This window comes from Pleurodeles waltl, chromosome 4_2, assembly GCF_031143425.1.
Source record: "Pleurodeles waltl isolate 20211129_DDA chromosome 4_2, aPleWal1.hap1.20221129, whole genome shotgun sequence".
Lineage (NCBI taxonomy): Eukaryota > Metazoa > Chordata > Amphibia > Caudata > Salamandridae > Pleurodeles > Pleurodeles waltl.
This window is the reverse complement of record NC_090443.1, coordinates 670,924,318-670,949,879: the sequence shown is the minus strand read 5'-3', so window position 1 is coordinate 670,949,879 and position 25,562 is coordinate 670,924,318. Positions and strand designations below refer to the sequence as shown.

General features: G+C 43.2%; 1 protein-coding gene across 1 annotated transcript in view; it reads left to right on the top strand.

Moving 5' to 3' along the window:
• AK5 (adenylate kinase 5) overlaps positions 1-25,562 on the top strand; it is a 2,252,667-nt gene that overhangs the window by 1,300,070 nt on the left and 927,035 nt on the right. Inside the window, exon 7 of the mRNA XM_069232252.1 lies at positions 19,044-19,134. Within this exon, the coding sequence (XP_069088353.1) occupies positions 19,044-19,134 (91 nt within the window). The remainder of the gene's footprint in view (positions 1-19,043; positions 19,135-25,562) is intronic.

Genomic DNA, 25,562 nt, shown 5'->3' with positions numbered 1-25,562 from the left:
CAATGTACACTAGCGATGAAGAATCTTAATAAATTAGCAGAGTTTCCTAACTTCTATATATCACTCTATAAGAAAGGCTCATATTGACCATTCACAATTACCTAAAGTTTCGCCCCTCTCGGGAAATGTTGGAAGCCCCAATTAGTTAAGATGAAGTTAAAAAAAAAAAAAAAACTATACTGAAGTTCCTGGGCCAGCCTGGTTCTTGAGCATTTTCTATAAAACATTTAGTGGTAAATTGACCCTGAGAATAACTGCGCTCTTTAACTGATGTAAAATTAAAGAGGAAGTTACCACTATAGGCGAGCAGCCTATATGAAGTACTATATTTTGGGTTTGCCCATATTAGGAATAACTGTAATGATCACCTCTTGCACAGAAGTGGTAAGTTATATTCCAAAATGTTGGCAATGAGACTGGACCACATCCTGCCTGGAATAGACTTATCACTTTTGATTACAGTGGTTTCTTAGCTGGAGTGCAACCTCATGATAATTCAGGTAGGACCATCCACCTGGTCAAAAAAGTAGCTAAAAAAAGTTATCAGCGGTTCCCCTGTCATTATAAGTGGGGAAAACTTCTGACCTGGCGGATTGGTCCTTTTTAACCATCGTATGAAGCCAAGTGAGAATGGGACCTAGACAACATGAGTTTGGCAAACTATACAACACCTTAGGGGAAAATCACTCATAATGTGGAGCCTGTCAAAAATGAAAAATTGGAAAGAGGCACAAGACAGGGTTGCCTGTTGCCCCTAATAAAAATCGCACTAAGCATAGAACCATTTGCATCCAGAATTTGAAACTCAAAGGGTATTGTGGAGATAACTTTTGGGTGAAGCAAACTTTAGAGTATGCTATATACTTATTGTGTCCTTTTGGCACTTAGCACACCAGAACAATCCCTACCAGCAGTACTCCATGACCTATTGTATGAATTAATATCATGCTCAAATGACAAGATCTTTTTAGAGCCAATTTCCCACATTTAACGGACTTAACTAACAAAGACCTAATATGATGGACATCACTATTTATGTCATGGATGGGAAGATGTGCTCAAAATTAATGTTTTGCCTAGACTCCTAATCTTTTTCACACACTTCCTAGTCTAATAAATGCCACTTTTTGAGGAACTGCAGTAATGAATCTCCAAAATTGTATGAAACGTGGCTTGACCTAGATTAGCAGTACAGCTACTGCAACAATCCAAATCTCAGGGGTGACTGTATTTTCCCAATTTTAGAAAATATTACGAAGCTACCCAACTTAGGGTAATTATGCAGCGGTCTAAATCGGAATTTGATATCCTCTGGGTGCGTATGGAGCATGGAGTCACAAGCAGGCCCTTATGGGATATTATATGGTTGAAAAGAGAACATAAACAAATAAATGTATACTTGAGCACCGCAACATTGAACATGGGACACGTTTGCAAAATAACAAGAACTGGCAGCCTTCATTTCCTCATACAACTGTAAACATTACAACCCAGTGTTCTTTCCCAATTGTATGAAAGGGAGTTTTTATAAATGGAGACGAGAGGGCTGTCGACTGCTATCTGACTTGTTTGTTCATGGTGAGATCAAACCCTGCCAGTGCAAGAAGGATTTTGCAGTGGATGAGAAATTCAAACTGAGATATGCTCAGATTTGTCATTGGGTATTACAATTTGAAAATAAACAAGCTGCTATTAGAGGAAGGACCCAGTTTAAGATTGATATTTTGAGAATGCCAGGTTGGAAAGGAGGGATTTCTGGGTTGTATGGAACATTAATGACAACTAATGCAGTCGTTAAATGGGCTCATATGGCAGCATGGGACAGGCAATTAATAAAGTAACTCAGACAAGGCAATTGAGGCAAAGCTAAATAACACTACAAACTCTACAAAGTGATGTATGGTTGGCACCACGGCACCATATATATCCAAATACGAGAGGAGACTGATGGAGAGGATTTGAAGCTCGGTTCAGAGCCCTTCATTTCTGGTGGAAATATCCGGTGGTTCAATCACATTGGGAAGAGATAGGCGATATTACTGGGTAGCCTCAGCCAGACCACCCTGTGGATTTGATATTAGGCCTGGGGTCCGGGGTTTTAAAGGGTTTAGGAAGCAGGTTCGGTATACAGTTAATCCAACGTTTGAGTGCTACAAAATTAACATTGGTCTTTAATATGAAAAAGAGCCAAATCACCCCTCCCACACACACACAGAACAATAATATCAAAGAATATGGATGATCTGCGCTGTGGAACATTTGATCTGTAATATGGAGGAGAACCGTGCTGACTTTGAGCCCAAACGAGGAACCCTATTGGATGTGTTGAATAGAGGGCTATTGCAAACCCTGGGCTCCCCTCCACGGTGGAGGCTGATGGGACTGCTTATATTAGGCATTGGAATGGTAAATGACTACAGGGGAATGTGAGGATTGTTTTCTTTGTGACTTTTACTGCAGCCTTATGCACACTACTCAGGTATGGGAAAGGGGGTATTGGATTTTTCTTGTTTAAAAATTGTAACGTGACCGATGGACAAGAAAATCTAACAAAAATGTGCTTTACTTCCATTACAAAGCAACATATACAACCTGACACGCACTTTAGCTTACACAATATAAATTGCCTTAGCAGGGCACTAATAAAAACAACCACTTACAAAGCCAATAGGTTTCGCCTTGTCAAGCTTGTAATGGCTATTTTTTTTATTGCAAGCCTATGCCACAAAAAGAAAAAAAAACATAAACTTGACTGCCACATGCTTGCATTACATAAACTTTAAATTTAAAAATCATTCACTGATGTGGCTGATTCACTAGTGAGTTTTTCAGACAATAAACCTTTTATTTTTTCATTAATTAGATTATTATTATTAATATTATTAATGTTATTATTAGTAATAATAATAATAATAATATTACTTACCACAAACCAACCACTCAAATTGCAAACAGATACAAAAATACCGAAACACTACTTAACTGTAAAAATAATTCAGAAAATACATCAAGATATAACTGGGTACTCAAACTGCAGGCATAATAAATAGCAGTTAATAAAGTGAATATAGAAAATAAAAATAAATATCATAACAAAGCACACTTCGGAGCATCTTTGTTTCTGCCCTTTTTGAAGCAGAGTGACTACCACCAGATTTCTATTCCTGTGATTGCTATGAGATGCATGGTAGCCCTCGGTAGGGTTGTCGCTAAATGGCTCCAAAGTGAAGGGACAAAACTCTTGTGTGTTGGGTCATTCATTTTTTATTTCGTTTTTCAAACATAAATTATTTGCTGAGCGGGTGCACCAAGCATCACATCAGCAAGGCAAAACGTTCCTTTCTTCAATAGAGTTGCTACAATAGCGACTATACTGAAGGCAGCAAGATCTATGCCTACCTGTCAGGTACCTCTAAACTGCAGTTGAAATTCCTGCGCAAACTGGTGTTTTCACATGGATTAGTGAAAACAGTGGCTCTTGTAACTCTGGCGTAACATGCTTATTTTTGTGTTTATTTTTTACACCTTCTACCACTGCCCTCTTAGGAGTCAATCCTTTAAAGTACAACCTCTAGCTTACTATCTTTGTACTCCTTTTGATTTGTCGTTTATTCTGCCTGTAATCCATACCTTCAACCCGCCTATCACAGAGGTCAGACACTCCCATGGCTCCACGCTTCCTTCTTGCACCCACCTGGAGTGCTTGCATTTTCTTTATGTCAGGGGACGTGGTGGAACGGCTGAAATTCCTGCTTTGGAAATGACGAACCAGCTTCGAGTCTCCGCTCTGACGCAACTGTTTATGGTTCTGGGCAAATCACATAACCACAGTGCCTGACAAAAAAGGTGAATGTGTCTTTGTGTAATGTAACTGGTGTTCGTCTAAAGCGCTCCACTACCACCCAGCCCAGTTCGCACTATATAAGTATACAAAATAATCACATGAGTGCATTTGTAATTTTTTCTTTTTTTCATATTATCAAGTTTGTGATGTATTTATGAGTGGCCTTTCTTTGCAGACTTTCTGTTCACTATGAGGTGCTAAGCTGTACTCAACGATAAATATACTCAATAGCCTGTAAATACCTGTGCAGGCCGTAATAACATGAATTCTGCTAAATGATCCCTCTCGTTGCGCAGTTCAGAATGATCTTATGCTATTGCAGAGGGAGATAAAAGGCACATGGTTATTTCCTAATGGCAATATGAAGTGGAAAACTAACTTCACATACTGTTCCTCTGAAGTACATAACTGTGCAATTTGCTCAAGTCTAAGAGGTAAAAATAAAAGCACATTGTGACTTGTATATATCCAGCTTAGCGCCATTGACCAACAATACTAGCAAAGGCAACGTAATTTCTGACTCATTCTTACTCTAGTATACAAGATCTTTTAAAGGGAAATTAATCCACGATATAATTAGACCTCACAGCCTGGTACTTGGATTGCTAACCTCTTCCACTTGAGTGAAACAAGTACCTGGCTGTTTAATACTTATGTGCATCAAACGTTTTTTTTTTTTTCACTTAATTTGGCAATTTATAAACAGCTCAAAATGCAGGTGCCATTTTCCGCTGAGTACCATCAGATAATCATTGCACGTACACTGAACCAACCCGCTGAAGTGCTACTTGTACAGGGTCGAACTGGGGCAGAAAATAGGCCAGGACACAAACATAAAATAGGTCCACACGGGTAAAAAAAAAAGTGGCCTACGTTTGTAATTTGGGGCAGTAATGAACTTCTAAAGACACGCTGTAAATGCAAGGTTTTGCAAGGTAGAGAAGACTGCGTGGATTTGAATTTGCGGCAGGAAATGTTTTGGTAACATCAGCAAATCAACAGTAAAAGCCAGCACAGACGACCATAAAACAGGCCCAGAAACCGCCAGAAAAATGACACAGACTGACCTTTCAGACCAACCCTTCAGACTCTACCTGATTGCCATATAGGCCAATCCGATCCTGTAGAAATATCATTTTATGACTAACCAAACCGTTGAAGTGCTACACATGGCATTTTGTAATGAACCAAATCGATAAAATGCTACACAGATCGTTTTGTGATGAACTAAGGTGTCAAAGTACTACACAAATAACTTGAGGAGAGACTCTGTTGTTTTTCAACATTTCGATTCATCTGATTTCAATCAGTATGCTTCTATATTTCAGTGCCACACGTGGTATATTGAACTGATTTTGCAGGCCTCAGTTAAACTATTACATTGGGGGACCATCGGGGATTTTGGAGAAGGGTGTATATTGGAAGTTGTCGAGAGTGAAACATAACATTGTCTTCTCTTGGATCTGTGCACCACAAGTGCCATATTCAACGCATTCCTTACACCTCCATATTTGTGAGCTTTTGTGGTTTTCTGAAGGAGGTGGGAGTGGGCAGCTTATTACAAGCATGATGGAGCACTGCCCGCTTGTGCATTTGTGGTCTAAGTGCTATAGCACCCCATTTGTTCACAGTACATTTCACTAGCACTTAAAAAAATGTGGCAGTCTGTGGAGCATGATTGGACGCCGTCAGAAAGTGGGTTTCTGGTTGGCAGAGGTATGCACTCTGTCCAACCCTGAACCGCAGTCCTAGTCTGAGTAAGTCACCAAACAACCAGAATTAACCTCAGCTCACCCCGTGATAGCTTGACACAGAGCTGTCAGGCTTAACTTAAGAGGCAATGTGCTAAGTGTTTGTGCAACTCTCCAAACAGGTAAACAATGAAATCACCAAACAAAAATATACCACACCTAATTAGAAAACTGGAGTTTAACCTAATAAATAAAGCAAGACCAAAATGACAAAAATCCAATAAGTAGAACTTGAGTGCTCAAAGAATAAACTGTAGAAAAACGGTTAGAAGCAAAAAGCGCCAATCAGGGTTATCTGGTCACACTGGACTGGGACAAAATAAAAAAATTGCCATAGGCTTATTTAGCCTGGTCTATACTTTTTAATATTATTGTGTTTGTTTTGGGCCAATAGTACCTCATACTTATCGATATTTTATTATCATCAAGGCCTGTTAGTATTATTTTCCCTTTAGTTAAATGTGCTGTGGCTCAGTATTTACTCTATTATTTTTTGGACTAGATATTTTTTTTTCTACTTGTGAAACGCCACTTTCTTCGTTGGCTTTGACATCTCAGTCCTTTCACGTACGATTTCATCCTCATGAAAATTGAGGCCTACGACAATGGAGTGTGGAGTGGCTACAGGGATCCCCTTAGGCCCGCTGAACCACACACAATTGTTAGAGATGGTTATTCATAGGCCATAGATTTAAAAAATTCACAAAAATTTAACCATATGCCCTAATACAGGACATAAAAATACAGAGAGAATTGCATAAAGAACACAAAGGTGAAGAAGGTATTTTTATGTTCTGTATTAGGTGTATGGTTAAATGTTTGTGATTTTAAAAAAATCTATGGCCTATGAATAACCCTCTCTAACAATTGTCACTCATCGAATCCTATTTACATTCTTATTGCACTAGAATTTATGATATAAGAAACGATGTTTACTAGAATGGCCTTCTTTTGTCATTTATCTTCTTAGTATTTTTTTTTTTAATTGTGCCTCTTAGTAATAATATATTTGTACCCATTCCTTTTCTCTCCCTTTTTTTCTTAGCAACTTGTTTTGTTTCACATCATACTCTGATAGTCTCACCATTTTCCTTCCAATATGGCGCTCGGTTGTTGGTGCTATGCAGCTCCTGATCCTTACTTTTGTCCTCTGTTTATTTCTATGCATTTCACTTTAAAATGGTTTCAATTGCCTACTCCCGAGTTACACGGTGCTTGAACGTCGGAGTACTCGGACCGACGTTTCTTCGCTGCGGTAAGCTCGTAGCCCCTTTGTTCGTGCATATTTAATCAATTAAAAGTTGCCCATTTGCCTGGCCCTCGGGTAGGTCGCTTCCCCGCCGCTGCAGCTCCACCTGCCCAGGCCCTTGCCACCTCTGGTAAGTCGTAGGTGCTCCTTTGCGCTTCTCCTGTCCTTCCCTTCTCTCTCTCCTCGCCACTTGGCTCCCCTCCTGTGATTTCTCCCTCTACACTCTGCCTTGCGCTCTCTCCTCCTGTGTATCTCGTCCTTTTCTCTCTTCCAGTAAGCTTTCTCCTCCTGTGTATCTCGTCCTTTTCTCTCTTCCATTGAGCTTTCTCCTCCTCTGATTTTTCTATCTGTCTTGCCATCCTCGCCTTTTCTCCAGTGATTTTGTTCTGTTTCTCCCTTTTTCACTTTTTACTTTTGCACTTTTCACTTTTTCACTTTTCCCGCCTCCCCGCTTTCCGCTTCCCGTTTTCCTGCCGCTGCCACCTGTGCTGCCCCGCCCCCCCTGCTCTCATTCATCGTCCTCCCTTCCGCCCCCAGCTGACCCCTCCTTCCCCCCCTCTCCTCTTATGGCGGCCACTGCGCGGCCGCGCTGCTGGCACGCCAAAGGCCCCCAGCATTCCCAAAACCTCCAGCTCAGCTACGACGCTGCCTCCCTCCACGCACTCAACCCCGGACGAACTACCACCTGCTACCAAGCAAGCCCGAAACGCACCAATGGACCCTTCGCCTGTCACACATGCAAGCATTCCTTCCACCGCGACTGCAATCCGTCCACCAACCCACGCTCCAACAACCACCTCAAGTGCATCCTCATCAACGCACGCTCCGTCCACAAGCACGTCAACTATGGGACCTCCTGGACTCTACCGCACCAGACGTCGCCTTCATCACTGAGACCTGGATGAACGCCTCATCGGCCCCCGACATCGCCCTAGCCATCCCTGACGGATACAAGATCACCAGGAAAGACTGCGCCAACCAAACCGGAGGAGGAATCGCCATCATCCACAAGAGCTCCATCAACGTCACTACCTCCACCGAAGACAACCCCCTCGCAGGAGAACATATGCACTTCCAGATCCACACCGACCCCAGGACCACCCTCAGAGGAACCCTGGTCTACAGGCCCCCCGACCCACGCGCCCCATTCAGGGAATCCATCACAGATTTCATCTCCCCGCACACCCTAGCCTCACCTGACTACATCCTCCTCGGAGACCTGAACTTCCACCTGGAGAAGAACAACCTCGGACTCAAGCAACTGGTGAACACCCCCACCCACATCGCCGGACACACGCTCGACCCCATCTTCTCCGCCAGCAACCACGTATCCTTCAGCCACTCCTCCGAGATTCACTGGACTGACCACAGATGTGTCCACTTCACCTTCAGACGCAAGACCCAACACCTTCGCACACAACCTATCACCGCAGACCCTGGAACAAAATCTCCACAGAACAGCTACTCTCCACTCTCAACCATAACCGACCTGCCATCACCTCCAACGCCAACAACGCAGCCCTCAAACTCACACAATGGATCACCAACTGCGCTGACAACCTCGCCCCCCCCAGACGCCTCCCAAGACAGACCAACATCAGGAAACCTCCTTGGTTCACAGACACCCTCAAAGAATCCAAGAAAACCTGCCTTACCCTAAAAAAAACCTGGCGCAAAGAACACACCGCAGAAAATATGTCAGCCCTCAAAACCGCCACCTGCGAACACCACCAGCTGATCCGCTCCACCAAAAGAACTCTTCAACATTGTCAAAGAGCTCTCCAATCCCAACGCCAGCTCCAACTCCATCACGCCCTCTCAAGAACTCTGCAACTCCCTCGCTACCTTCTTCCATCGAAAGATCACCGACCTGCACAACAGCTTCGGACCACAGATCCCACCGACCACCACGGAACTCGTAGCCCCAACCATCACCCTCAACACCTGGACACCCATGAGCGCCGAAGAGACTCGAACAACCATGAACACCATCCACTCCGGTGCCCCCTCGGACCCGTGCCCACATTACGTCTTCAACAAAGCCGACGCCAGCATCGCCCCCTATCTCCAGAGCATCATCAACAGCTCGTTTGCATCTGCCACCTTCCCCGAGAGCTGGAAAAACGCAGAAGTCAACGCTCTCCTAAAGAAACCTACGGCGGACCCCAACGACCTGAAGAACATCCGTCCCATCTCACTCCTCCCCTTCCCGGCCAAGGTCATCGAGAAGGCAGTCAACAAGCAACTGACCAACTTCCATGAAGACAATAACCTGCTCGACCCCTCCCAGTCCGGCTTTAGGGCCAACCACAGCACAGAAACCACCCTCATCGCAGTCACCGACGACATCCGAACACTACTAGACAACGGAGAAACAACCGCCCTCATCCTCCTCTACCTCTCGGCTGCCTTCGACACCGTCTGCCACCGCACCCTAATAACCCACCTCCGCTCCACCTGCATCCAAGGACAGGCCCTGGACTGGATCATCTCTTTTCTCTCGGACCGATCCCAAAGAGTCTACCTCCCGCCCTTCCACTCTGAACCCACCGAGATCATCTGCGGCGTCCCACAAGGCTCCTCGCTCAGCCCTACTCTCTTCAATGTCTGCATGAGCCCCCTCGCCGACATCGCTCGCAAACACAACATCAACATCATCTCCTACGCCGACGACACCCAGCTGATACTCTCCCTCACTAAAGACCCAGCCACCGCCAAAGCCAACCTGCAGGATGGAATGAAAGACGTCGCAGAATGGATGAAGCTCAGTCGCCTGAAACTGAACTCAGACAAGACGGAAGTCCTCATCCTCGGAAACTCCCCGTCCGCCTGGGACGACTCCTGGTGGCCCACGGCCCTGGGCACCGCACCAACCCCTTCAGACCACGCACGCAACCTCGGATTCATCCTGGATCACCTTCTCACCATGACCAAGCAAGTCAACGCTGTCTCGTCCTCTTGCTTCCACACACTTCGCATGCTCTGTAAGATATTCCGCTGGATCCCCGCCGACACCAGAAAAACTGTAACCCACGCCCTCGTCACAAGTCGCCTGGACTACGGAAACACCCTATACGCTGGAACCACCGCAAAACTTCAGAAACGTCTTCAGCGCATACAAAACGCCTCTGCACGCCTCATCCTCAATGTACCCCGCCACAGCCACATCTCCACCCACCTGAAGCACCTGCACTCGCTACCCGTCAACAAAAGGATCACCTTCAGGCTCCTCACCCATGCACACAAAGCCCTACACACAAGGGCCCCGAATACCTCAACAGTCGTCTCACCTTCTACACGCCTACCTGTCATCTTCGCTCTACCTGCCTCACTCTTGCCACCGACCCTCCCATCCGCCGAACCAACGCTGGAGGGAAATCCTTCTCCTACCTGGCAGCCAAGACGTGGAATTCCCTTCCTACCCACCTCAGTACTACCAAGGATCACCTCGCCTTCCGGAAGCATCTCAAGACCTGGCTCCTTCGAGCAGCAGTAACCCCCCCCCTAGCGCCTTGAGACCCTCACGGGTGAGTAGCGCGCTCTATAAATACCATGATTGATTGGCTATTTTTCATTATTTTGTTCTCGTGGCTATCGCGTTTCGCTACTCGGCGTGTGCTCTTTTACGAGACACACGCCGATCTTAATATCGGACCACACAGATGGACTAGGTTTTACTCGTAGCTCCGCTGTGGTCTCACAACTAACTAATTAGAAGCTGCTTACTGCCTGGCCACCTTTCATTATTAAGTCTGCTGTCTACATGTTGTTCAAGGTTAACTACAGGGCGTCACTTGTTGTTTTCTTTTCAGATTAACTGCATTATGAGCATTTTTCTTGAATGCCATAGGCTTATTTAGCCTGTTCTCTACTTTTTAATATTATTGTGTTTGTTTTGGGCCAATAGTACCTCATACTTATCGATATTTTATTATCATCAAGGCTGTTAGTATTATTTTCTCTTTAGTTAAATGTGCTGTAGCTCCGTATTTACTCTATTATTTTTTGGACTAGATATTTTTATTTCATTTTTTTTTTTTTTACCCATATGTTCATTACCTAAGTTTTGGCCACCAATTTTGAAAAAACTAATGAGTACTTTTACATATTTCTTAGCTTCTTTTGGACTTATCATGGCCTTATATATTCCATCATGATCCTCTCCCTGAGACTTTTCCTGAGAAACCACGTTACAGTGATTTGCTGCCCCATTCTACTTGTGAAACGCCACTTTCTTTGTTGGACTTTGACATCTCAGTCTTTTCACGTACGATTTCATCCTCATGCATTATACTTTGGTATGTTGTTTCATCTTGATTTACTATCATTCTTGTTAGCTTTCACTTTTCACGCATGGAAAATACGTCAACTATCGGGTAGTGCTGTATTTTATCAGCATTATTGTTTCTGTGTGCACTGAATTACGGTGTCTGTTTTTTTTGCCTTTTTTTGGGTAACTTCTCTAGCATGGAGATCTATATTCCGCTGGTGGCACATATGGGTATTTCTCTCCGTCATAGAGATGATTCTCTCTGCATGATGGGTCTTCCCATACACTTATTGGATTTACTTGCTTGCTCTTTCCCTTTTCTATTTTCCCACCACCTTTTGATCTGATTTTTTTCCCCATACCTTCACCATATTATTTGTAAATTTTTTAATGTACCTCTTGAATTTTATACTCTAATGTTATTTATTGTATCTACATTATATACTCTAAAAGTCCTTTGGACGAAACACGTGTTGGCTGTTTTGTGCATTGTTGTACTCACCAGAAATAAAGAATATTCATTGGAAGAAGAAGAAACATTTCTGTATGGACTTTGCTACTTTATTGACTATTTTTTGGAGTGCTCTGGTATTTTGTTTAACAAGTTTTCCAGCACAGCTCATAACTCTGTTATGATCAGTGCAGTGGACACCTGGGTGGTTGGGTGCCATACCGGACATAGCACCCTAATATTGTTACTTTGGACCAACTAGCCTTTTAACATAACTACGGATGTGCGGTTTCTGTAGCATCAACCACCATTTTCCCTTTTTTCCAAAATCTTCCTTCTTTAGTTAAGCTTGAAATTTGAGCTTATATCACTGGAAAAGTCTCTGTAACATCTTGGATTAGGAAACCTAGATATCCTCCACTGGACAGACAACCATGTTGGAAAGGGCTGCTGCTGAGGTTTATTTCTGCTCCTTTCTAGAAGCTCATTACGTTTGTACAGCTATAAAGAAGGAGCCCAAGTTTGACCTACTGCATGACACACAGTATCCTGAAGTCCTGCTGTGACCCTTCTTGCTGAAAACTATTCTGGGTCACTGTGGATATGCTGGAACAATCTGCATAACACAACCCTGCACCAAACAGTATTTTTTTAATTGTCAAAAAGAAAATCCCAAAACAAGATTTTGTTTATGAAAATAAAAATGTAATGCTCCCCTCCCCATGGGGGTCATCAACCATGGCGGTGGGGGCATTATTTGATTTTATTTTCCCACACCACCGGGGTTTGCATGCCAGTGACAGACAGTAAAAAAATATCCACATGTCCGCCATCCTTATTGGGTGGGCAGAAATGTAGGCATTTCTCTAACGGCCCTTACTCCATCAGACCGTGGGAGAGGTGTAGTAATGGTGGTGACCGAGTAGTCACTGCTGTAGCCAAACCAAAGCAGGCAGACAAACTTCATGATGGCAATATGTATATACCGTCAACGTTGGGAAGGAGTATACATACTTCCAATATATAAATGAGGCCCTAATTCAGAAGGTAAACTTTTCAGCGGGACAAACCTGGTCCCTGTGTCCGACCCACACTCCATCGCTGTCGGCCCTAACTTTTGACTTTGACCCAATCTAGCGTGACCAGATACCCATGGTTGAAGATTTGCACTTTCTGCTGCTAGAAACATCTACAGCCTTGACAAATCATATCTCCAGTGCCCTATATCAGATTTTTTTTATTTTGTGTCTATTTTGGGGATTAAAAATTGTACTATTTTTATAAATTTTAGTGGAATTTTTATTATGTTGTTTTTTCTTCTTAGTAATTGTTTTAGTTTTGCTAAGTGCTTTGCACTTACTGTTGTAAGTGGCCACTGCCTGCACTGTGCTACATCTACCAAGGGTTGAGCTCAAGTTTAGGTACCAAAACCTAACTCGACCTAGAAAGGAATTGTGCCAATATTGCTTGAAGAGGACTGCCATCAACTTCGATTAGTAATCCACTTTCTCACACAGCACTTACATCCACCATTAAATTATGTTTACTTTGTGAAGTTGGTAGCTCGCCATTTGCTTTTAAACCAGACCAGTTGCCTAGGATGTCACAACTAGGCTGTACTACGAAAATTAGAGTCATGGTTTATACAGAGGCTTCAGACTTCCATGTGTAATAAAAAGCTACAGGAGCATTTTAACAATGTGTCATGAATGCCAACCATTGCGATAAGGTGGCTTCTTGAACCCTTGCCCTAGAAATACACTGCAGTCTTTGATAGGAGAGAGGCTGGCTTACGAATCTTGACGCCATTACAGTAATAAGATGTTGAAACCAAACGCTTAGCTTTTTTACTCATCACATCATGAATTATAAGGTATGCGTGAGTAAATAAAACATGAGATACCACCTAATGGCATTTAATGCATTTTGAGCATGGTCTCGACACTGTGTAAATATGCAGTGAACGGATGCTTTCACTGCTTGTGCAAAACAAAGCTTTATTTCTGTGTGCAAGCTATGTGACTATGAATAATGGATCGTGCCGCCCAAGAGCTGTCAGCCGCTCTGCAAAATATGCTCATTACATAAGATAAAAGAAAATGTAAGAACATTCTTCAAAGAGGTGCTGGTAATTTAGCAAAACTGAAAAAACGAGCATGGCGCGCTGAGAAAAAAAGCATAATGATACTAGACAGGGAATAAAAAGGATGATGGCTCTGGGCACCCAGGGAACAAATCCTAGACAAACAGCAGAAACTCCCGAGGTTCATTAATGTAGTACTTTTGGGGAGAAGATTTGCAAGAGTTAGTGCTCTGGGAAAACCTAAAGAGAGGAGTATTGCATGAAAAATGAGCTGGAGTGAGCACTTGTGTAATAGTTTAATTGGAAACACACAGTGGAATACTTTTAATGATGTCGCACAACAGTTCATCTTCTAGAAAAGCTCTAACGAGGGGATTTGAAGATGGGCAAATGTATTTCCAGGATTTCGGTGCGCAATGCATTTAAAAAATAGTAATTGTTTACATAGTTGCGGGCATATTTAAGAGCCCTTAACCCCACCCTATCGCCACCATGGCATCACTTTTTTTTACGCTAAGGCAGCGCTAAAGGGGCATTTTCCCCACGCCATTTTTACAAAGTGGCGCAATGCATGTATTGCGCCACTTTGTAAACTCTTGCATCACGGTATGCCTGTGCCAGGCATAATATATGCAAGGGGGCGTTCACCCATTAGGGGGGCTAAAAAAATAGAGCAAGGAAAACTTAAAGATTCCTTGCGCAATTTTTTTCGGCACTTTTAATGCCTGCTCTGAGCAGGCGTTAAAAAGGGGCATACCATTATTTATAATGGGCCCCTATGTACTCTGAAGGCGTAGCGCCAACATTTTGGCACTACTCCTGCAGAGTACATCTACAGCGTAAAAAAAAAATACACTATTGCCCCCTACCCTGCGCCATGGTGTGCTGTATTTTAAATATGGCGCACACATTATAGTGGTGGGGCCACTAGGGGGAGCAAGGAAAGTGGCGCTGCGCTGAGTGAAGCACCACTTTCCTTAAATCTGCCCCTTAGTGTTTATTCTGAAAACATGATGCTGTTGTGGTATTCGAAAACTGAAGTTTGGCACTCTCTAGTACTCACCAGCCCTCCATAGTCTTTCATTGCACTAAACTAACTGCAATCCATACTTACATGAAGAAATGTAATTCCTACACTGCAAGTATTATATGTTTGAGAGACCCCTGAGACGATAATTAAATATGTATTTTTTTCCCAACCGCTTTTAGCCATCGTTATTAGATCGCCAGGCTTGGGAAGGTACCAACTTGGGCCAGTGTGTTCTAAATACACCATTTGCCTCCTATTTTTTTTAAAAAGTCCCCAAGGAAAAATGCTTATAGAAATGTAAAATTAACTTTCAAATCTTAATATAATATATAGTGTTTACAAAAAAAAAAAAAAAAAATGTTACATTTTGCCTGAACTCCACTGAGTCCTCAGATTTTGTTACAGAAAGGCATGGACCTGGCTATGTACCTAAAAAGAAAAAATATGATTTGATTTATTAGCTTATTAACATTGTCAGGATTTTCATGAAAGAAACGAGAGTATACATATCGCAAATAGAAAATAGACACGTGTTCCTATTGAAGACAAGAAGTAAACAATTCGTTTTTAAGCTCTTTAACATTGTTGAGGTATGGAAATCCCCATCAGGTTTTGGTGAGAATGGGAACAGAGCATTCTAACGTCTTACTCCGACTTCAGGGCTCTTTTCCATTCTTAAAGTGTTTTTTCACAGCAAATGAGAATGGAAAATGGTAGAGAAAGTTTGAATCAGACACCCTAGGTGATGACCATGTTAACAGGCCTGTGTTGTATGTAATATTATCTAAACATATAATAAAAGCCATGCAGCATGCATCACTGAACCAATCCTGGAAGGAGTCGGAAGTGCAGGTTATCAGCAGAATGGACTCAACTACCTAGTATATATCTTTGACAAGTTTCTGCCTACAGAACATCACCAAGAGCTCGTTAGCCCTAGTGCAAATTTTCCCTCGCATAAGATGGAGGTTGGACTACAAGAAGAGTGTAACAGTGGGTGATCGAGTGATGAATGATGTTATCCTTCTGGGAATGGCTGCCTTAAGCTGATCTGATGAATGCAGATCTCTGTATTGGTCTCAATAGAAGCACAAGATATGTTTGATTATTTTGCAAGATCTTCTTAGGTCAGGAGACATAGGGATGTGGAAAACATCTCTGGTGATCAGTCTCTTCTTTTAGATGAGATTCTGAAAGAAATCATGGTGTGATGGAAGGGTGGGTCTGGAGAACAACTCCCCCTATGAAACACTGCAAAATATTCTGAGGCTCAAAGCGTTTGCAATTGGCTATTGCACCTAGCCTATATAATGGCCACTAAGATCGCTGTCTCCCCCTAAAGTGGTTCGTTGTTACAGGAAGCCAGTGGCACATTAGCCTTGCTTGGACAATTTTCACTTACCAAGGGGCAATAGGATGCTGTACCAAAGGGAACGACAACAATAGGTCCAAAAGATTCCTCTTGAATGGTTTTATTGACCACAGGGAAAGATTGCTTTGGTCTGTTAGAGAAAACCCCTTGGGACGGAAGGTGGGTCTTGTTGAAGACCATTTGCACCCTTGTCTCAGCCAGGAGACATTGTCTCATCCACTGAGCAAGTAAGCAGAATTATGCGCTTTACTAGTACTTAGTGGTAAAACCTCAGTAATATTCTTTTATACTGGGTTGTGCTGGAAGATGTCATGGAAGATGCCAGCACCTCTAAATTCTATTTAGAGGCTTACATGTTTGTTGAAACACATACTTCAGATGAGTGATGATAGGGAGGGGTGTGACGCTCTTCCTCCATGAATAAGAGGTGCCTGCTCTAGGGGGCAGGCATCATCCTTCTGAAAAGGTGACAATGTGTCACAGAACCAAACTAGGTAAGGCCACGATGGAATTACAGGGATTACTCACAGGCTCTTCTTGTTGTTCTTAAGAACTTTGCATATCAGAATTGTTAGAGAAAATCCTGCAGAAAGACCGTCTCCAATAGTCCTGTACCAGCTGCAGTGGCTCTCATGCTGCAGAGCAATGGCGTCACTCAGAACTTGATGGCTGGGAGAAATCTAAGGGATGGCTCACACAGCAGCATTTGTCTTCAGCAATAATGGCCCAAGTAGACTAGATGCAGATAGGGTACTTGGATGGCAGGTGCAGCTCTAGGCCGATAACTAACAGGTGGATGTCTTTGCCACTTACAGGTGTGGCCTCCTGCCAATCATGGCTCTCATCCCAGTGGCAATGCAGTATTATAACTCTAATGTAGGCAACACTAGACTTTTGATTACACAGCATGCTGCTGATCAAACATGATGCTTTGGTATTTCAAAAGTCCAGTGAAGTTTATGGAGATCCCTCCTCACATAGGTTGCTCAAGGTGGGGTGGTATGGATCCCACTTTTTTACACATTTCCCAGACATAGGATGGGGATCCACTGTCCACTGCAGGGGCACAAAGATTCCCTTGAAAAAGCTACACTATTGAATGCCAGCGCTGATAAACACCAAGGCTGTCATATCGTAATACATCTTTCTTCAAACCAGCATACACTTCCTGTCTGTCTATATCTTATTCTTGTAGACAATGATCTATACCTGCTTTCTCCTTTTCTCACTGTTTTCCTTTTTTTAGTGCTCCTCATTTTCTTCTTTATCTGTCTTTCTCTTTCTTCCCTTTGGGTGAGAGTCTGATAATAAAAAATAAGTCTGTCACCAAAAATGAGTGCCAGTGCTAACCCCTTCACCCAACAGCCTACGTTTAGGACTAGAACCACCACACATTTCTATTGTCCTTTCTTTTCGGCAGTGACAGTCAGTAATTTTAGCAGGGAGGTGGGCCTCACACCCACACATACACACTCACCTCAATGACTTCACACACAAATTCACAACTCTCACTTTGAAATATTTATACATACACACACGCATGCACCAAACACTGAAAGAAATATATACTTATCTGCTGCAGATCTTGTGGAGGAAAGCCTCAGAGGTCCCAGGATGGATGGTACTGCTGCCTGACTGATCGTAGGTCAGCCAATGAGAGGAGGCAGCAGACCCTATGTCATCACAGAGTGGGTTGGTGAGGGTTAGTGAGAGTTGCTGACCCCACCCAACTCAATGATGAGGTGTCAGTGTTATATACTCAGCCCTGGACACTTCAAGGCTTAAAACTGAAGCACCTAGGTCTGAGGCTATCAGTAACACTCCCCCTCATGATGATGTAGAGGGCCTCAAGGAACCTTGCCAGGCTGAAGAGATGATGCATACAGGAGTAGTGACATACTCATCCCAGCAAAGTTCAGCTCAGGTAGCCAGGATCCTGTGCATTTAGTTCCAGGCTTTCTTACCCATACAAGAAGAGTGTCTCTCAGGCTGACCTTTTCTCAGCCAGACACACTCTCTTCTTTTCAGGAAAAAGGTGGAGGGACATGACCCCTCCCCCATAACGACAGGCCACGGAAGCTCATTTGTATGCACTGCCTATGCTTTTCCCATCACCACTCTACGTATACACAAATGGCTGCAATCCCTAAACACTCACATTAAGATACCAACTTCCACTCATTATAGGTAGGCACTTGTTTACAAACCTGAAATAAAAAAACAGTGCCAGATGTCCTAAGTACCACCACACCACCTTTCGGCCACACACAGAAATCCTTGTTTCAAGTGCAAGAGATAGGTGCTATAATGGGTTGAATAAGCACTATGACGTGATGGAGAGACATTCTGAGGGAAAGAAGCCACTTATATGTATGAATTAGGTAAACGTACAAAGCCTCCGGTTCTGGATCCTAAATGGCAATTTGGCAGTAATGAGTGGGAAGAAGAGAGCAGTTTTTATGCCATGGGTCGGGGGAAGTTGGAGGGCGGCCAGGGAAGGAGGAGGGGCCCTTATTCGGCCCTACTACATATGTTTCTGAAGCAGCAATATCCAATCTAACGACTGTTTTCACAAATTATTTTTCAAGTGCTTTCGAACGCTAGAATTTGGCATAGATGGCGTCGAAATACCAGACTCGTACCTTATTTGTACCCACGATGTAAATCAGCATCGCAGAACATTTCAAGAAAGCGATCCAAACATCTATTTTCCCATTTCATACACGCTTGTAATGCAGACTTCATTTATAATAATGAAGACTCCCAATTCCCAGAACATCATATAATAGAAAATGATTGAAAATGCAGTTTATGAACATCTGGTCATGTTTTTCGATTAAAATTAGTTAAACTCTTCCGCGTTCTTTGACTTTATTTCCTCATATAGTAATTTTTAATAGATGCAGCTGCTTCCAAACAATATATTTTCTGTCGATCACTGCATAACCTAGGTAGTATGCAAATTGGTGACTACATATTTTACTTTTCCACAGTTTGATGCAGACAGAGACGAAGAAGAGATTTTCTGCGACATCAGTGCGGCAGTTGACAATAAGCTTTTAGCATCCACACAGCCTGTGGCAGGTAGGTTGAGAAAGTTAAGAAAACGGCTAAGTTTTTGAATACTGCGTTTGTCTCAGTGCATCTTTAATTGGTTGAAAGGTAACAACGCTTTGTACCTGTGAAATTTGAGACAGGCTTTTAGGAATGAACACGATTAGACACGACGAGCCAATTAGCTCCCTGCCCTAAAGATGGTAAAAGTAACCCATTGAAACTTTGTCTCAGGCCACCGATTCTACCACCACACACACAAATGTAAATTGAATCGTGCTGTATGTAAAAGACTAATATTAAAATGAAGCAATAGCAAGCATCCAGCTGCAGCCACATAATGCATGTTACCAATGCCCTCGGACTGCGAAATGGGAATAGGGGACACTGTATCCTGAGATTATGAGAAATTCCACCACAAGACTAAGGGCCTGATTTAGAGTGTGGTGGAGGGTATCCAGTCTGCTGTATTACAAGTTCTATAGGCTATAATGGAATTTTATTTTGGCAGATGGGATGTCCGTCATGTTTGTGACAGAGTAACCTCCTACGTCAAACTCTAAATCAGGCCATAATTTTTAAATATTGTATTATGAATACAACAAACTAGGAGAACATGGATCCTGGAAGACAGCACGAATCACCACCCTCAATGCTGTAGCAGTATCCAAACTCCACAGTCCTCTGAAAGCTACAGTTACACTTTACAGATAACACCAAAGTTTTATTCTTATATTATTGAAAACCAAAGTTTTCATTACAAAGCCTCAATTGCAGAGTCAGTTTCTCCCTCCTTCTATGTTCATAGGTCCTTTTTACTTTATTTCAGCACCGTCTTGAAACACCAAAGAGCTACAGTACAGAAGGTTTTACATTCAGGAATTGCACAGCTTGTACTACAGCAGTGTGACATCTGCAAGGTTTCATGCTCTACTCACATAGTAAACAACTGACAAAGCTTTAAGGGCAATATAGAATGAGCTCACTACATTGATCCTTCTGCTGTAGAAAATATATGGCATTATAGATGGGTAGAAGTGAATAAAAGAGTGTTTTTTTCACTGGATGATGTCAAGTAGACCGGAGATGAGCACATTCCCTTTAATCACTGTTACCAAATGATGTGTTAGGTGTGGCCCTTCAAATTGTCTTGTCCTGCTCTAAAGAGAAGCGCATCGGTAGAGAGGAGTAATGGGGGAGCCGTACAGAACAGGGTGTCCTGCCCCCACCTCATTCTCACTGTCTGCATTGGCCTTCCCTCCTGCAAAGCCAATAGGTCTTTCTTTTTTGACCTACTGGCTTCGATAGTGCTTTTTGACAATATAGAGCAGCTGTGGTGAAAATCAGTGCTCTTTAGTATCAACCTAAAAACAAAAGTCATAGTGGTAGGGTAAGTAGGGTGGCTTGCGGGCACCACTACTTCTTCCTCATTTAATTAAGTGATTTTTAACTTGATTTTACATTGGGCTGTTTTTACTTTGTCTGCTGCTGAAAATCCTTTTGGGAAACATGGGGCCTTTTCATATTGTTTTTAGTATGTTGACTATTGTGCTGCTAATTCTCATCAGGGGGAAACCCAAGGACTTTTTTCTGTTGCTGACTTTATTTTTGGAGTACTTCGAGCGAGGCACAAGTGATGAAGTGGCCACGCTCACAACTTTTACTGTCTCTTGGGGTTGCGAGAGACGGCCTGGTTAGTGTGCTAATCATTCTCCCCTCTCTTCTACTTTAGGAGGGCCAAAGGCAAGCCCATCTGTGCCTGTCCATCCCTGAACGGGACCAAGGGACCGGTACTCTGCCCCTTTTTTCCCCAAATACAAGGACTTTCTCAACTAAACAACCGAGAGCTTCCTGGCACTCTTGACCTGAACCCTGTAGAGCCTTGCTTGACTCATCCAAGAATTTACTAACTTGCACCTTTTGCAATTTCACACTGCTGCCTCAAGCTATCCAGGTGCATTTTTCCTCATGTTCCTCTGTAGTCCTGCCTGGGAGCATCAAATCCCCATCACCACTTTCTTGGCCTAATTGGAAATTCCGCTTTTACAGCCTTAATGTGCACACTCTACCCAGACATCAGCAATATTTTCATGATTTTGTGGTGAACCATACCCCACACGCCATGTTCCTTACCAAAACTTGGCTTCACAGTTCTTATTTACTGGATGTTGTAGCGGTCCTTCCCTATAGCTACTCCATCTTGAAGAAGGATAGATCCAACAAATCAGGAGGGAGTATTGCTATCATGTTTAGAAATACATATAAATGTAAAATTCGGGAATTGGCTGTTTCAGCCTGCGAAGCAGTCTCTTTTTCTATATAACTTCCATCTAACTTCACCATATAAAGCACTTTATTAAACCGTCCACCTGGGTATGTGGGGAACTGGTGCACTGTGTTGCCTGATCTACCAGCCCCCCTTATTCTTAAATCTGCTAATTTTACTCTCCTAGGAGACTTAAACATTCACTTCGAGGACAGCCGCTGTAGTTTTGCTCAGATATTGATCGATGACCTGAGAGCCCTGAACCTGACACTTATTATCTCCACCCCATCTCTCATTGCAGGTCACCTCCCTGATCCGATCTTTTCAAATTTAAAGAGTCTTGTTACTGCTCATACTGTGCCACTCCTGTGGTCGGACCATCATGCAGTACCTTTTACCATGTGGATTATATTGGCTCCACCAAAAAAGGAGGGTAGATCATTGCTTAAGACCAGGGCTTGGTCAAGGCTGGACACTTCTACTCTCAACCATCAACTGAGGAACACAATGCCTAATCTAGCTCAAGTGTCTGAGCTTCATCTGCCCAAAGTCGAGGCTTTGCTGCAGGATTCACTCAACACAATCCTGCCTGCTAAACTTAACTGTCCTGTTAAGATCCATCTTCCTGCCCCCTGATTTACTGAGGTGCTCTGCACTGAGAAAACTAGATGTAAAGGTTTATAAGGAACCTTAATGCTCTTACAATGATGATGCCAAATTTAAATATAACAATGCACTGAAAAATTACCATGGGCTTTGCAGAACAGCTCGAGCCACCTTTTATTCCAGTCAAATCATCATAGCTCAAAACAGCCCTAAAACACTTTTTAGAGTAGTGCAAGAGTTATCGGACCCCAACAATGTCTTCTCCTCTCTCATACGGTCCCAGAGTCAGTGCGAAGAAGTGACACTTTTGTTATTAAGAAAGTGGAAGACAATCAACTTTGCTAAAAATGAATTGCCATGCCCTGTCCCAGTCCAGTACCAACCTGATGTCCTCACCTACGGAGCCCTACGGCATCCCTTTCACACTGTCTGTTCACATGCTTATCATTCCGGCTACCCAGAAACGTAATGCTTGGGACACTCTTGAACTAGCACTATTTTCCATATATCCATAAGATCAGGCTCACCCTAGGGCTCTTCTCCTACAGAAAAGCTTACTACCCTGGAACCTGACATACTGGGGCTGCTGGTGGGTCTTCTTAATTCATCTTTATAGGTGGAACACATTCCCCAGCTTTGGAAACTTGACATGGGTTTGCCCTTTTTGAAGAAACCTAACTTGGATCCTTTGAAATGGTCCGATTATAGACCTATCTCTAGGCATCCCATCATTGTGAAAATCATGGGAAAAACATGTGAACAGACAAATCTCTGCATTTGTGGAGACCCACAACCTGCTTCACTCCTCCCAGTAAGGGTTCAGAGTAGACCATAATGTTGAATCCGCACTTTTAGTAGTGACAGAACATCTGAGGAGGCTCCTGGATGTGGGAGAGACAGCAGCACTGATTCTTCTTGACCTCAGGGCTGCCTTTGGCACTGTGTCACATGCCACACTGTCAAAGATATTGGTCAGCCTAGGTGTACAAGAAACAGCCTTATCTTGGTTGACATCTTTCTGGAGTGACCGTACATTTCAGGTCTCCTCAGGGACCACTGCCTCTTCACAACATGCCGTCACATCAGGGGTACCTCAAGGTTCAGCCCTAAGTCTGTCTCTGCTCAACATTTATGTCAGACCTTTGGCTGACCTAGTCAAAAGCTTTGGGCTGACTTTATTTTCATATGTGGATGACACTCAAATCATCTTTTCTATGTCTTCCATCCAGGTTCGTATCTCTAAGGCCTTAAATTCATATCTGGCTGCTGCAGCTTCATAGATGAACATGAACTCTCTCAAATTCAACAAGGAAAAAACTAAGGTACAGGTGCTGTGAACAAACCCATCCCTATTAGGCCCATGTCAATAACCTCAAAATTTGGGCGCTATACCCCTGCCACCTCAAAAGGTGAAAACTCTGGACTTCTTTCTGGATGATAAGCAGTCCATGAAGCATCAGGTTGCAAAGACAGCTGCTACTTGTTTTGCCGTACTGTAATGGCTATGGAAAATTCTCTGGATTCTTCCTTTCCCAGCTCAAAGGACTGTCATTCAGGCACTTATATTATTGAGATTGGACTATGACAATGTCCTTTATTTGGGAGCAGACAAAGGCTCCATAAGAAGGCTGCAAGTAGTCCAAAGCTCTACAGCCAGCATAGTACATCAGCCTCCTCTCCCCTAAAGAGCTGCACTGGCTTAAGGTGGAGAAAAGGATCCAATTAAAAAGCTCAAATCATTGTGCACAGAGCTAGATCAGGAGCTACCCCCTGCCCAGAGTCCTAAGAAAAACACAAAATAAAACACAAGCAGACAGTGTGGGAATACCCTGACCCACAAGGCCTGGTGGTTGGATACTACAGGGACCCCGCCTGGAGCCAAAAACACTTTAAAAAAAATAATTTTGCCATGAATTCACGGAAGATCTGCAACAACATTTTTCAAACATGGGCAGTCTGCCATGCTTGTCTTTTTTAAGCCCCCTGGGTGGGACATGTCCTGGGAAGAAAAATATATAAATTTGGGGGGAGGGAGGCACATGTGACCCCATCTCCCTGGGCCAATTTTGGCCCAAGGGTCCACATCCCCAAGGGGCCCACCCTTTTAAAAAACATGGGAGTGGGACACAGGGCCCCCTCCCTGGCCAAGTTCAGGCCCGAGGACCCCATCCTACTGGGCCTGGCCATATTAAAAAAGGGATAGTAATATGATACAAGGTCCAACGCACTCTCCCTGTTAAGCAGCGCCCATATTTGTAGGGGGTAGACCACTCAATGAGGTATTGACCGCTGGTGCCTTAATAGCAATAACTTGTAAAATAAAATGAGTAAGTCCATCCGTTGCAATAAAGCTCTATAAAATCCTTTCTTTGTTCATGTAATTGATATTTGTATTAGTAGTGAATATTCCATCAACATTTAGATATTCCACAAGGCACAATTGCAAAAGGCAGCCAACACATGTTTCAGCCCTTTTTATAGCATGGGTCTTTCTCAAGGCTCATAGTCAAAATACGATGTAATTTATGCTCATATTTGGTCCATATGACTCATATTGGTATCCAAGGAAGGTCAACTGAAGCACTGATTTATAACATTGTGAGAGTCATCTTCAATACGAGCTCTCAGTGATGCTCCCCAGGTTATAGTCGTCCAGCTTAGTCAAAATGAGTATCACCTCTCTAAAACGCAGACTGATCTGACCCAAAATTCACAAGTGTTGGCTGCCTTTTTTTTAACACAACGGTTTTTGCATTTTGTTGAGATATGACATTGCTGGTGGCATCAGTTGACAAAGGAATAACAGCAAGGAAGCAGATGTCATTACATATAGTCCCAGACGAGTCATAATTAATACAGGATATACTGTGAGATTGAAAACGAAGCAGCAATAAGCTCCAGCCCTTCTTCCCCCCAGACCTAATAAATGTGTCACCGAAGCTATGACATTGAATTATGCATCAATGCTCTAGTGATATAAACATATGAGGGGAGAAAAGAAATAATACCATGCCTAATCAGACAGGGAATAAACGGGGACCCACCTAAGCAATTATCATGAACGTCATCCAAAAGAGTGCCCACAGCATCAATGACAAACCCCCTAGGTGCAGTTTTTTTTTTTAACATGGTAGCTTTACATCAGGATTGTTGTAAAATATGTGCAAAGGTAGATTAATCAGGCAACATGTCATGTGCTTTAAATTCCTCTAAGAGAGCATCCCACGTCAGGGAGATGTTTATTTTTACGCACAAAGAGCATCACTCTCCGCAAGATCCCAGTGGGCCATTTGTTCAACCTCAGAGCTACAAGGGATTTCCATTGTCATGTTATAAGCCTCTTTGCTAATAATAAGACCAGATCTGCAAACCTCAATGTCTCCTTGGAACCTCACAGACGTGGTTGGAACCCAAGAAGACATTGCTCCAGCGTACCCGGTTGATCCAACCCTGTTACATCAGACAAGGCAAATGCTAATTCTGCCCAGTATTCGGATAAATGGGGACAAGTCCACAGCATATGTAAAAGGTCGGGTTTTTAAGGCCTTACAATAGGGGCATCTAGAGGAGGCAGTGGGGAACATCT